Source organism: Mus caroli, chromosome 9 (assembly GCF_900094665.2).
Source record: "Mus caroli chromosome 9, CAROLI_EIJ_v1.1, whole genome shotgun sequence".
In the NCBI taxonomy this organism is placed as follows: domain Eukaryota; kingdom Metazoa; phylum Chordata; class Mammalia; order Rodentia; family Muridae; genus Mus; species Mus caroli.
Window position 1 is genome coordinate 83,373,983 of NC_034578.1, and position 13,850 is coordinate 83,387,832.

The window sequence follows — 13,850 nt, forward strand, 5'->3', positions numbered from 1 at the left end:
CTACATATTTGCCACTGACAGTTTATGAGAAAATGCTACTACATTTTGCATATAGACAATATGCAAATATACATTTATTTATTTATTGCAGACCAATATTCATTTNCAATTTCATGTACAGTGTCCTGGTTGGATTTCAACTTGACACAAGGTGGAATTATCTTAGAAGAGGTAGCTCAATTGTGAAAATGCCTCCATCAGAGTCTCTAGGGCACTCTTGATTAGTGGTTGATGTGGGAGGGTCCAGTCTCGTGTGGGAGGGGCCAACCCTGGTAGGTGGTCGTGCATGGTATGAGAAAGCAACAGGCTGAGCAGGTAAGGAACACTGTTCCTTGTCCTCGGCTTCAGTTCCTACCTCCTGGGTCCTGCCCTGACTGATTTCTTGCCTTGATTTCCCTCACTGATTGACTGTAATCTGTGAGGTGAAATACACCCTTTCCTCCCTAAGTTGCACTGGTTGTGGTAGTTATCGCTGCAACGGAAACGTAACCAGGCNTTATAGAAATCTATAACATACTGGATCAAGTTGGGAAAACTAATGCATTACTGACAATCTGAAACGATAATGAATATTATCTATATTGTAATCTAAGCAAAAATTCTAAAATGCTACATAAAGGCCTGCTGGCTTTTTCTATGAACATGGAAGCGGTCAATGTTTTTTTCAAAGATGGGAAATAGTAAGCTATCAATAGAGGAATTTATGTTATTTAATGACCCCCCCCCAAATAATTCCTATGTAGCATAAATGCTATCCAGAAAAATATAGAAATGTAAAAGCCTATAAATATCTCATAATTTTAATTACAAAAGTCACCCGGGGTTTCCTAGCTGNTCAGCTCAACACTTAGTGTTAGAAGTACCAAAAACAAATGGCATTCGTGTCTCCCATAGCAGCCTTTTGGTCTGAGCTGGGTTTTATGTCAGGGTTTCTATGCAGGCCAGGAACTTGCTCTGTAGACTATGCTGGATTTGAACTCAAGAGATCTGCCTGCCTCTGCTGCCAGAGTGCTGGGACTAAAGGTGTGAGTCACCACTGCCTGNTTTAGGATCATCGCAGCAGACATTTGCAAATGCATATACATTGTCACAGTCTTAGAACAGTTTTGTATTGCTATAGAATGGCAAAGAAAATATCTTCAAACCATTTATGCTTCTTGTAAAACTGCCCTGGCCTTCTGCAGTGTAGCAGGAGAAAAATCTTTTATTTACCCAATGAAAATACCTTTTCTAAAAGTGAAGAGGGTTATTTATACACCTAGGAGATACTGTTAATTATGAGACAACAGGACCCAAAGGAAGCAAAACCATCCTTGCTAGTCACCTTGGGAGAAAAGAGAATACATAATAAAGGCATAGATGTATGAGATGGACACTAATGGACACTGATCAATTTCCAAAATTCCAAATACCAAATATGGTGGGTTTTGTTTGCATTTTTAGTAATTACCAAATGCAAAAAACAGTAACTTAGCGTGGTACTCACCCTTCACTTAAGTTCCCATGTAGGCACAAACATACAGAGAAGAAATGAGTTAACTATTAAAGCTTGTTTTTCTTAAAATCAGAATAAACAGAAGACAAATCAAAATATGGTTCCAGCCAATTAATGAGAAGAATCTGACAAGTACAAAAGAGTGATTTAAAAGGCACCAGAGAAAGTTCTTCTAAGTTGAATGACTTTGGCTCCAGAGTTTTAATCCTTATTTCTAAAAATGCCCACCGGTAATTTCCCTCAGATAGCCCTCTGAGGCCACAAAGGGGCAAGTTCAGAGTCAAAGCTTGGCTAAGGAGCCTGAAGATGGGGAAGAAGGCGCTGGTGAAGGAAGCCCTAGAGGATCTAAGGGAAGTGGGGAGCTTGGCAGTGCTCAGCCCGAGAAAGCAAAGGCTTGGAGAAGCAGCCTGCAGCACACACACAGTGCTCAACAGGGAAAGAACGAAAGCCCTTCAGCTACTGGAGCTTCCAACAGAGGGTGGCCCCAGCTATACGTGAGAGTGGGTGTTTTAAATTGGTATGTGGTAATCTCACATCAAAAGCTGTTCAGCCACAGCTACACTCGAGCACAGCTTGGCCTTAAAACAACCCAGAGAGGTCATGTCGTCCACAGAGGCTGTGCAGCCAAAAGTGCCTGAAAAACTCCCCTACTGAAAACGTAAAACCATACTATATATATAACACTATACTACACTAACTTGAGGGGAAAAGACAAAAGAAACAGCACATAGCTGATGAAACAACTATAAAAATGTAGCATCAAGACATAAGCGTAGGTTCTGCGAGAATGCTCAGAGAGAGATNGTAAGAGTTAAATTTTACAGCTCTGCCATTGGCAAAAACCAAACCAACCAACCAACCAACCAACCAACCAAATGCAAATCTGTGTCCATCCTGTGGCCCTGCAACAATCTGTTTCTGCGCTATCTGATGAGTAAGGTGACCTCTATTTGAAGATGGGACCACTAATGAGGACCTGCAAGCTGACTGCATAGCAGGCTCTGCACTAAGTGTTCAGATAATAGGGTAGAAAACAGTCTCTACATTTAGAATCAGGAACTCTCGTGGAATTACACATGTGGATAAACAGCCACAATACAAGCAAGCTCACGACTCAGGAAGGAAGGCTTCCTAAGAAGGCAGCGTTGCAAACAGTCCTTCCAGGAGGCATGGGATCTACATAACTGGGAGGAGGTGGCTCCAAGGCTAATGAATATAGTGGAAACAAGGAACAAATGCCAGAAAGTACAGACAATTCTGATGTCTGTTTCAGAGGTAGGGGAATAAAGGAACCTGGGCAGTATTTTGTACACAGTGACGAGAACAGCTGAGGACTAAGTACCCAAGCACAAAGGCAGCAGAATAAGCAAAGACTGTGTGAGTCACCCTTGCTACTCCCTTTATAGGATGACTCTGGAGTAATAGCAGCATGATGTGTCTAAGGGCTTACAGGGAGGTGTGTCACTGGAGACTACACTCCAAAAGCCTGTCTTTCCTCACACCACAGTTGGCTAGTCTTGGTATTCAAGGATGGTTGTGAAACTCTCCTTGCTTGAGTCACAACCAATCACAATAGCTTTAATCTTTTTTTTCTAATTATTTATTCACTTTACATCCTGATCATTGCTCCCCTTCCTGGTTGCCCCTCTCAGTCTCTCCTCCCATTCTCTCCCCCTTCTCCTCTGAGAGAGTGGAGGGGCCCCTGGGACACCCCCTACTGCAGGGTTAGGTGCTTCTTCACCCCCATCCCCCTTCCCGAGGTCAGACAAGACAGCCAAGTTAGGGGAACGGGTTCCACAGACAGGCAACAGNTTTAGGGATGGCTCCCGCTTCCACTGTTCAGGACCTACATGAAGACCAAGCTGCACATATGCTACACATGTGCAGGGAGCCTAGGTCCAGCCTGTGCATGCTCTTTGGTTGGTGGCTCAGTCTCTGAGAGCTCCCAAGGGTCCAGGTTAGTTGGCTCTGTTGGTTTTCCTATAGAGTTCCCATGCCCTTCAGGACCTACAATCCTTGCTCCACCTCTTAAAGAGTAACTTCTAAAGACATATCTGTAAACCAGCAGGTCCAGTCAACCTGCTGCAAACCATGGATTCTTCTGTGACATTCCCTGATAGGTCAGGTGTCATAGGCTAGAAAGAAGGGTAGAGGTTCTGAGGGACCCCAGGAGACTGGCAGCTAACCACACCCTGAATCTGCCCTGGAGTAAGTAGTTACCCCTGAGAAATTTCATTCTCACGAAGAACCACTTGGTGTTTTTCATCTTATGTACAGTATACAAGCAGTGCGTACTTGTTTCCAGGTTTCTTTCCTTCTAGGGTATTTAGATGTTGTTCAAGGGTCTCCATAAGACTGCTGGGAGCCTACAATAAGAAATAAAAACAAACGTCTGTGTTGTTCTCTCCCAAAGCCAAGCACACTCTAACATCGCTGTGTTAAAGTGATCTTAAACTTTAGCATACCATACTTTAACTCCGTGTGGCAGAAGTTCATGTGAGTACCCTGCCTGAGATGATTCCATGCTATGTCCTTTGACATTTAGGAATTTAAGTTCTGCGGCATCTCAGATAGGCCCATCTTAAATAGACTTACCTCCACTAAATTCCCAATGACGTTACAACACTATTTCAGTAAAAGATGTTTCCTGCATCAGACAGGTGTCTACTAAGGAGGTCAAGGTTGCTGCTACTTCACACAGAGCCTCCGTGAAAAAGAAATAGGTACTTATTTGCATCCAAATCCAAAACATATGAGCCCAAATATAAATTTATAGAAATTTGAAAATATAGCAAAAATTCATTTTTACATGCCTGGTTGAAATATTAGGGATTATCTTCACCACCATTTAAGAAAGGGTTAAGGAGCAATAAGAATGTCACCTTAATACAGAGTGGAATTAAGATTTTCCAATGTTTAATATTTAATTTATATATAATAAAGTAACCAAACAATATGATAAAATTTTGTATTATCAAATAGATTTGGTATATTTCAATCCTTAAAGATTCAATGTTTCTATAAAATTTCAGGCAATAAAAATGGTATTTTATTGCACATTCAAAGGGGACATAATGGTTTCTACAAATATTTGCTCAATCTATTCTTCAGGCAGTAGAAACTGAACTTGCTTTTTCTCTTAATGCAAACGAGACCTCAACAGTGTAGTGGTTCAGAGAAAAGCACTCAATGTTGAAGCATCTATACATTTATAGGTACATCCTGGTATTTATTTTTAATGGGAAATTAAATTTGAAGGACTTTACCCTAACCATGCTACTGTTGTAGTACAAGAAAAATTATAAGAAATTCATATAATTCTATATTTTACCTGCGCTTAACAACATTTAATCAGATNCTTATTAAAGTTTCGAAATTTTGGACATTTAGGTATTTAATATTACATTTCATTTTTATAATAGACTCAAACTTTCAATGTTTATGTGATGCTACATGATTATAAATGAGAATTAAGTATAAAACTGTAACTACATCTGTATAAACTGTACATAAACTGTAAAAAATCACTAAATGTATAAACATATTGACTTGATCCAAATTACCAAAGTAGGATAGCAAGAGACATCTCTATTAGCTCTGCCTAACAAACTTCAGAGTGGAAAAGTTGTCGAGAGATCTAGTATGCTTAGAAAAAACGATGCAAATTAGAATGTCAGCTACAGCTCAGGTGAAGGCAGATTTCCAGCGAACTCTGGCCGAAAATGAACTTAGTAAGTTTCAAAAAATGAATTTTCAAGGTAGTTAATTGAAGCTTTGTTCTGTACATTAGATTCTATATCTCAAAGTAATGATCATTAGATAAAACGTGCATTGTAACTTTAAACAGAAAATGTAACTGATGTAAACCCTCAAACGTTTTAATCGATAACTTCACAGCCATTCTTCTAGTCTCATGATAGATGTGTGTGTGTGTGTGTGTGTTACTGACGACAGTGAAGGTGGCTAAAAAGGCATGAGAACACATTTACATTTTTTTCATATAAATTATGGGGGGAAACACATATCAAGTCATGGAGCCTNTCTTTAGTCACAAGACCCGTGTTCTCTACATGCGAAATGCACTATACCTAAATTTTTATTTNTTGCTGAGCTCAAATAAAAGCTTAGGAAGTGCAAACAAAATTTGTAATAAAAAATGTGGAAGAAAACACGGGATAGCAAAGGCTCACAGGATACATAGTGTCCGACCTGTCAATGCTGAGATTAAAACAAAATTATCAGGAAGATTGCTTGTGACTCCATTCTTCCTGGGACATTTCTATTCCTCACCCTCGTTTTGGAGACAGGATTTTACTATGTAGCCCTGGCTGGCCTCAAACTCACAGAGATCCACCTGCTTCTGCCTCTTGGGTGCTGGGACTGAATGTGTGTGCCACCATGCCTCTCGTGGGCCATTCTGTAATGACTGAAAAACCTGGACACTGCAGTAGAGATCGCATCAGCTGAAAAGGGAACCCATCAAGAGGGTGAGCTGCTCTGGAGAGTTACTGAGCAGCACACTCTATGTATAATTCATTGAGCCTTTTATCCTACAGGACTTAAAAAAGTGCCTTAACATTAAATTTTTCATAAGGACATGTGAAGTTCCAAGAGAGACACCCTTTGATGGGAATGTCCAGGAGCACGTGATGTATGCTCTCTTCACTGTTGGTGGTACAGTGATGTCTGACACACAGTAGGCAGGGGGTAACACCTGACACACAGTAGGCAGTGAGGAACAGTGGCCTCCTGAACTTCAAAGCAGGCACTTTCAGAATGCGTCTGCTGGGGCGAGAGAAACTTAAAGGAACACTGAGAGTCAGTAGCATCTTTATCTCCTTATTTCAGAAAAACAGCCACATGGATAAGATCAATCAGGTGACAGGTAATAATCATAAATGTGTCACAGAATCATCAATGATATAATTTTTAAAACGAGCGCTTTTGGGTTAGCCAACTGCTTGTGGACGTTGTACATCGTGGTGCGGAGCCTAGTGCGCACCACGATGTACAACGTCCCAAGCAGAGCCCTGACTAATATAACTATTAAATTAAATTTTTTTTTTCTGTAAGAGAAAATTTAATCCTTAGGAATTCTATTCTATGCTCAATTAGGAGTTCCTTCTGGTCACCATCATTTCTATTTATTTATTTAGCAAAGGAAAAATCGGTTTTCTCTAATGGAGTCTCACTGGTATATTAACCATACACTCAATAGTACATGGCCAACACAAAATGAACTCAAAGGTATTTTTGTAGATTTTTTTTTTAGTCCCATGTTTTGGCATTTTTTTTAAATCTTATTGGTCTTTTGTTTGTATATTTTGCTTTCCTATTTCATGTTTCTATGGTTTTATTTTTTTGGTGTTTGTTTTGTATGCTTTTTCTCTATTCTGGTTTTGTTTTTCTTCTAAAGACAGAGAGAAAGAAGGTGTGAGATTTAGGTGGGTGGGGAGGTAGAGTGGGTCCAGGAGGAATTAGGGAAGAAGAAACCATGGCTAGACTATATGGTATGAAAAAATTGTTTTCAATAAAAAAGAAAAAAAGAAAGATAATGAGTATTTGAGTTTGCTCATGAGTGCAGCACCCACAGAGGCCAGATGATGGTGTTGGGTCCCTTGGGACCGGAGCTACAGGCTCTTGTGAGCCACCTGACTTGGGTGTTGGGAAACAAACCTAGGTTTTCTGCAAGGCAGCAGGCACTCTTAACCCCTGAGCCATCTCTCCAGCCCATATTTAACTCTTTTCAGTCAGACATTTTTGTTCACTTCTGTGGTGGATAGAGTGTCATAGAAGCTGTGCTGAAGCCTGGCAGAGAGCAGACCTTCATCTCATAGGAGTTAATGGGTGGGTCCATACATCCTTGTACTGCAGATTCACCTCTGGATGAATCCTGATTTAATCCTCTCTGAAGGGCTAAACTTCAGAAGACTCACATTCCTGCTGAAGCCTGACTGTACAGTGAGAGGACGAGGGGTTCCTAAGTCCCTGGCTCAGTGAGAGACTCCCCTCAGCCTGGAGAAAGGGNCTCTAATAGAGGAGACTTTATGCAGTGCATGCGGCTCACAGTCACAGAGAAATCACGTAGCTCACAACAACAAAGAAAACATAATCAAGCTACTAATTAAGACATTCCAGAGGCATGCCATATTCTTATATTGGAATTTAAATGCACACAGAATTTTGTTAGAGGGGTTTTTATGGGGTGGTAATTTAAAAATAAATACTAATATTNAAGTTTTATGTTGCTCTTTAGCTCACAAGAGAAACAGGATAGAATGTTCTGGATTTTAATGACTATCATAGAACAGCTTTCTACTAGGCTTCCCAAGTCCTGGCACATACAGCATACATCATTAAATATGTCTATAGACTTCTTGAGCGATGACATCAGCTGCAATGAGTAATCTGGTATCGTTAGTGCCCCTTCCTTCAATGATCTGCTATCATTTTCAAAACTGAAAGCCAACGAGGTATTTATATGGTCCCTTGACTCTCTCATAGTGTCTAGACTGCCCAAAGGGAGGCATGTAAAGGCCTGTTCTTACCTGCCAGGCTCCTCTGCACTAAATCACTGGTNTGTATTTATCCCACAGTGAGGGTTGTCCATAGTATAAAAGAAAATTGACTGTTTCTAAAAATTACTCATTGAGCTAAAAATGNAATGTCCTTTTAAAAACATGTATTATATATTTGGAACACTTAGAAAAAATGCAGTGTATCTTTTGCTAAAGATGAAAAAATGAAAACATTCATTTTCTTATGACGTTACAAAGATAAGCTTACTTCAACAAAGAGATTTTTGAAATAATATTTCTTGCATACTTAATAGTTACCCATGCTAAAAAAAAATCAACATCTTATTCAGGTATCTACTTCAATGGATAACACTAAAAGGAGTAGAAATATTTTAAACTAATATTTCATCTATGAGTGGGGGACAGTCTCCCTCTAAACTAAAGAATACACTGCTAACCTATTCTGAATTATTCAATGGATTTTACTTGTATGAATTTTTGATAATTTATACTTTAGTAATATAAAAAGAGAAAGCCATACTATCAACTTTCCTCCTAATTTTTAGTCATATTTACATATTGCTTCAAGTATAAAAATATTTCAAAAAATTATAAAGATGGCAAATTAATAATATACAGTATGACATTATTTAAAAGTGGGAAGCAGGGCTAGAAATTTACCATCATGGAGGATTTAAAGCCCACCAGTTCCTGTCAGTCACACCAAGACCATTTATAACTCAGTGTCTGTCCTCCTCCTCAGGAGCTGTGCACCTGACATGGATGATGGGTAATCTCTGCGCTCACTGTCATTTAAACATGGGGCCCAGAAAAGTCACTCCCCAATCACCTCTACGGAATATATAGAAATTACTCCTCTCCATGGGGTGGGGAGAATGTAAAATCTTGTCACCAGGGCTTCTCCCTTCTGTGGGTGTCCTTCAGATCTCCCTTCTGTGGGTGTCNTTCAGACCAGGCACATGCAGAGAACCGGGAGAGCAGACTGAACGCTCGTGTGCTCTGATGACCGGAAGGAGCTACACAGACCCCAAGCTTGGTCACAGACATGTGCCAGCTCTCACTGGTTCAAGCTCAATAACGAAGCAGTGAGTCCAGTTAGAATATCCAGTTGTCACAGCTTAAGGGCAGTGAAATCTTCTATTATATCCAGAAACATAATCAATAATTAGAAAAAATAAGTAAGGTTGAATAATGTTCTTAGAAAATTGGTTGGCTTAAGCTCAAGATCTATGAAATGTCTACAAAGTATGCCTACTTGTGGCAATCTGTTAATTATCACTGTCTTGTCTACTGATAGGCTCTTGAGACACTTACCTGCGTNAGGTCGGGAATGTCNCCTTTATCAATACCAACTTGCTGTGGAAAAAAAAAAAAAACAAAAACCAAAATTACTATTGGGTTTTTATGACTTTTTTGGCATTTAGTATAAGATCACTCAGGATTTGTTAAAACTACAGCTTATTCATGGTATAAAGCAATTATTACTCTGCATATCGCCTTACTTTAAGCATATGCTTTTTACACATTTCCCATTCAAATGATTCTGCCCACTGATTCCTTGGGGAATGGTTATCNATCTTAATCTTCTGCTCAGGGTGTAGCATCTATTTCCTATTTTATAGGTAGAACCACTATGCCAGTTTCTGACACATTCTTCCAGAGCAGGGGTCTCAACCTGTGGGTCACAACCCCTTTGAGGTCACATGTCAGATATTCTGCATATCAGATATTTACATTATGACTTATAACAGTAGCAAAATTAGTTTTGAAGTAGCAACAAAGTAATTTTATGGATGGAGGATACTACAACATGAGGAACTGTATTAAAGGGCCTCCCTCAGTATTAAGAAGGTTGACACTCACTGGTCTAAAGTTTATATAAAAGCCAAGGAAATCTGAAATAAAAGTATTTCATTTTCTTCCACCAATAACAGCAATATCTAGACTTAATTTTTCTTTTCTTTTTAAAAATAAAAACATTTTATCCAAATTAACTTCCAAATAAAAATATGAAACAGCTGACTTTAGGAAGCTACTCTAACCCTTGCTGGATCCCAGTCAAACCATCTCGGGGGACCTGTACACAGTCAGAACGGCCATTCCGAAGCAGTGGAGCGAAGTTTAGGGCTTTACCCTTACACTGTCAATTTGTATTCACGTATCTACCACACACCCATACACACTACAATAATGACCNGCTTTATATCCTTTCATGACTTGTGGGTCCCTCTGCCTGCATTCTGTCCTCCCCTGTCACCTAATGATNCCTTCTCATGGTCTCTCTTCCATGGTCTCTCCTTACACTGCACCCATACTTACAACTGTTTATGTATTACACACACACACACACACACACACACACACACGCACACGCACACACACACACACACACACACATACACACACACATATTATATAAAATATAGGCCTGGTTCCTCTTTTCATTTTTTAACTTTGTGTCACCTCCCTTAATATTGTATTCTCTAAGTCTGCCCACCTTCCTGCAATCTCATGATTGAGTTTCTTCTGTATATTTTTTAATATTTTGTATTGGACACAATTTTTCACTCAACAGGATAGCTTAGGGGTATGTCCACATTAGCATAGAGAATAGTCTACCTTTTAAAATCATCACGTAGAACTTCCTTGTCTTATAATTTACTCAACACATCATTTATTAACTAATATTAAAGTTGCTTTTAATGTTTAGTATACTAAACATTAAACATTTAGAATAACTTTATAATTTATTTTATCAATAATTTACATGGTAATTCATTTATTAATGAAATTGAGGCTCAAAGAAACCAAATAGATTAAAGAACCTAAGACATACTTCAAGCAGTTCCTATTGGAAGAATAGGGACTTCTACAGAAACNGTCTGACCACTCAGTATGCTGGACAGACAGCTCACTAATGCTTTGTAAACAGACAATACAAATNCCGAGTTTATTGCATAGCTCCCATGGTATGAAAACTCTAACAGAGAGCACCATACAAATCACACTGTGCTNCATCACTGAGATACACTCTCAGCCATAGTTACATGTTTAAAGCGACATTCTGAAAGCCTACTTCAGAATTAGGAAAATGATTCTAACTGGAGACTAACATCAAGCAGGGGCCCATATGATGCATGAATGCCATCTGTGACACACTAAGTTCTGAACATCCACTAAAGATTCCTCTGTATTGACAGATCATAACCAAACCATTTTAGACTACCANNGGTGTGTTCAAATGATAAAAATCATTATGTACATATGATAGAGAACTATATAAATATGATTAAAGTTGTCCCACTGAACTTTAGAAGCTTATTCTAGTAAAACAGTTTCATAAAATTAGTGTCCATTCCATAAGCTGTCTTGCAAATGTTCACAAATCACTTCTATTATTCAGTGATTTAAAGACAGAGTCTTAGAATGGCGCCTGCTCTGTGAATCTCTTCTTCACTGGCACAAATCTGACTTGTCTCAGCATGAGGCATGAAGAGACACAAAACAAACTTATGTAAAAAACCAAATCTGTGTGTCAGCAAGCCTTTCTCCTAAAGCTTTTGGGGGCATCTGTGTTTGCTGTTTGGAGACATGTATGCTCACTGTACACTGCACACTGCCCAGATCCTGCCTCCCCTAGAGCACCGAGTGGGAGCTGGGACACACCTGACCCAGGAGGAAATGGGGAAGCCAAGCAACCTTCTGCTTAGGTGCCTGCACATACCTCATCTTTCACAGAAAAAACTGGAGCAACAATTTTCACTAGATTATACTAGTAACTGTGGCTAAACCAAGGGATAAAGTCATACAAAATATAAACAATAAACCCATGTAGCAGAAAAAACTCAAGCAATTATACCCTTCTAGTAATAAGAAGCACAGACATCCCATGTCCCATGCCTGCAGCATCATCGGCTTTGCTACTGAGTCTGGAGCCTGTCACACTGCACCCCGGCTCTAGCACTCAGTCAGTCCACATGTAAGATAAGGACCCACTGNCCGTCCCACCAGAGGTANAGTGATGTCATCATTTCTTGTACCAGCATGAGTCAAGTACTGGATTTAGAAAGAGAAAAAAGCTCCAATTTACAGATAATCTCAAGAATGCCAACTGTGTTTTGCAGTTATACTTTAGTCTTTTAATTGTACGTAAGTCATTGACAGGGTAAAGGAGATGAGGATTCATAATTTTTACTTTATAAACAATGAATAGATTTTTCTAAAGGCAAATGTAGGGTTCAAAATACAAAACTTAGCCGGGCAGTGGTGGTGTACGTCTTTAATCCCAGCACTCGGGAGGCAGAGGCAGGCGGATTTCTGAGTTCGAGGCCAGCCTGGTCTACAGAGTGAGTTCCAGGACAGCCAGGGCTATACAGAGAAACCCTGTCTCAAAAAACCAAAAAAATAAAATAAAATAAATAAAACTTTCTTACCATAGAACAACAACAAAGCAGTCACTAGGTGGGATGGGGCACTGGACCAACTTGTGAACAACAGTATAACCTATGAACATTTTACTTGAGCTCATCTGACAGGGAGGCAGGAGTGTAGAGCAATGCTCTGACGGGTCAGGAGAAGTGACTGGAAGATTTCCTCTCATGCTAACACATCCTGGACATGTGCTAGATGTCCTGTCAGACCAGACACTATGCTTCACACAAGTTCTGGTTGCCTTAGCCACAAAGCTTGGACCACTCACCTCCGCGACCTTGAGGAATTCNGATACCCTCGTCATTCTAGTTAGAAATCGCTTGTAAATTTCTAGCGCGTCTTTGCATTGACCTTTCTTCATCTCGAAAAATTTTTCTAGAAGAGATAAGGGATAGACGGTTTGAAGAGTTCTGTTTTACTCCAGGCTTTTGTTATAATCACTCCTTCAAGCATAGGGCCTGAATTAAAGCACAGGCAGGGGAATGCTAAAGTGGCGACTCTCCAGAGGGACTCCGAGTAGCTGGAGAAGGCTGTATGGTTCATCTGAGAATGGCGCCCATTCATCTGTCTCACTGAAAGTAACTTCAGGAACAAGGAACTGAGCTGGAAGCATGCAGGAGTCACGGTATCACATCCAAGCCATGACCCCATGCTCTGTACTTGTTTTAAAAATTGTTTCTAATGACAACCACAACTCAAAAGCTATGGCTGCATTCCATAGCACCCGTATTCTTCTGTTTCTTTCCTCTCTNCTGACTTTCTTACCCAGCCTTTCATGGATTTGGGAGACTGAAGCCATGCTGGGCAGGAGCTCTACACTGGGTTACATCCTAGCTCTAGGGTCATTTATTTTCTTACTAGGTCATATAAAGCAATGACCAATACATTATAAACCAACCATGTATAAGTCTTTCAGAACTGAAGAATTCTTTTTAATTTCTACTCATATAAGTTGATGCTCATTAGATGGGTCATAAATTACCTATCAAGTATTAGAGCATGTTTCTGAAAGATAAAGTGGGGGCTCTTATAATCATTTGGCTCACCAAACACTTCATGGCTTTCTGCTGTGTGAACTTAAGTCTTTCTCTCAACATTACTGAGACACCATGACCCTGTTGTTCTCTTGTTATCCTTCCTACCAAGTCTAGAATTCAGTCCCTAAGGTATTTAAANATATATATATATTTAAATACAATGCTTCCTCAGAGGGCTTGACAGTCATTTGTCAATTCATTCTGTCAGAAATCTGATGACTCTGCAAATGGCAGCTTGGTAAAGGACAGTCTACAGAAGAGATAGAGAAACCAACGAATACCTTGGCTTCTGCTCTCGAAATGGGTTTCTTTAAATTTCCATATGGTTAAAGTCATGCTCCATCTATA

General features: G+C 39.7%; 1 protein-coding gene across 1 annotated transcript in view; it reads right to left on the reverse strand.

The window, feature by feature from the left end:
- Snap91 (synaptosome associated protein 91) overlaps positions 1-13,850 on the reverse strand; it is a 116,935-nt gene that overhangs the window by 46,195 nt on the left and 56,890 nt on the right. The window contains exons 7-10 of the mRNA XM_029481857.1: positions 12,734-12,840; positions 9,349-9,390; positions 3,791-3,861; positions 1,487-1,492 (exon numbers count right to left, since the gene is read on the reverse strand). Of these exons, the coding sequence (XP_029337717.1) occupies positions 1,487-1,492; positions 3,791-3,861; positions 9,349-9,390; positions 12,734-12,840 (226 nt within the window). The remainder of the gene's footprint in view (positions 1-1,486; positions 1,493-3,790; positions 3,862-9,348; positions 9,391-12,733; positions 12,841-13,850) is intronic.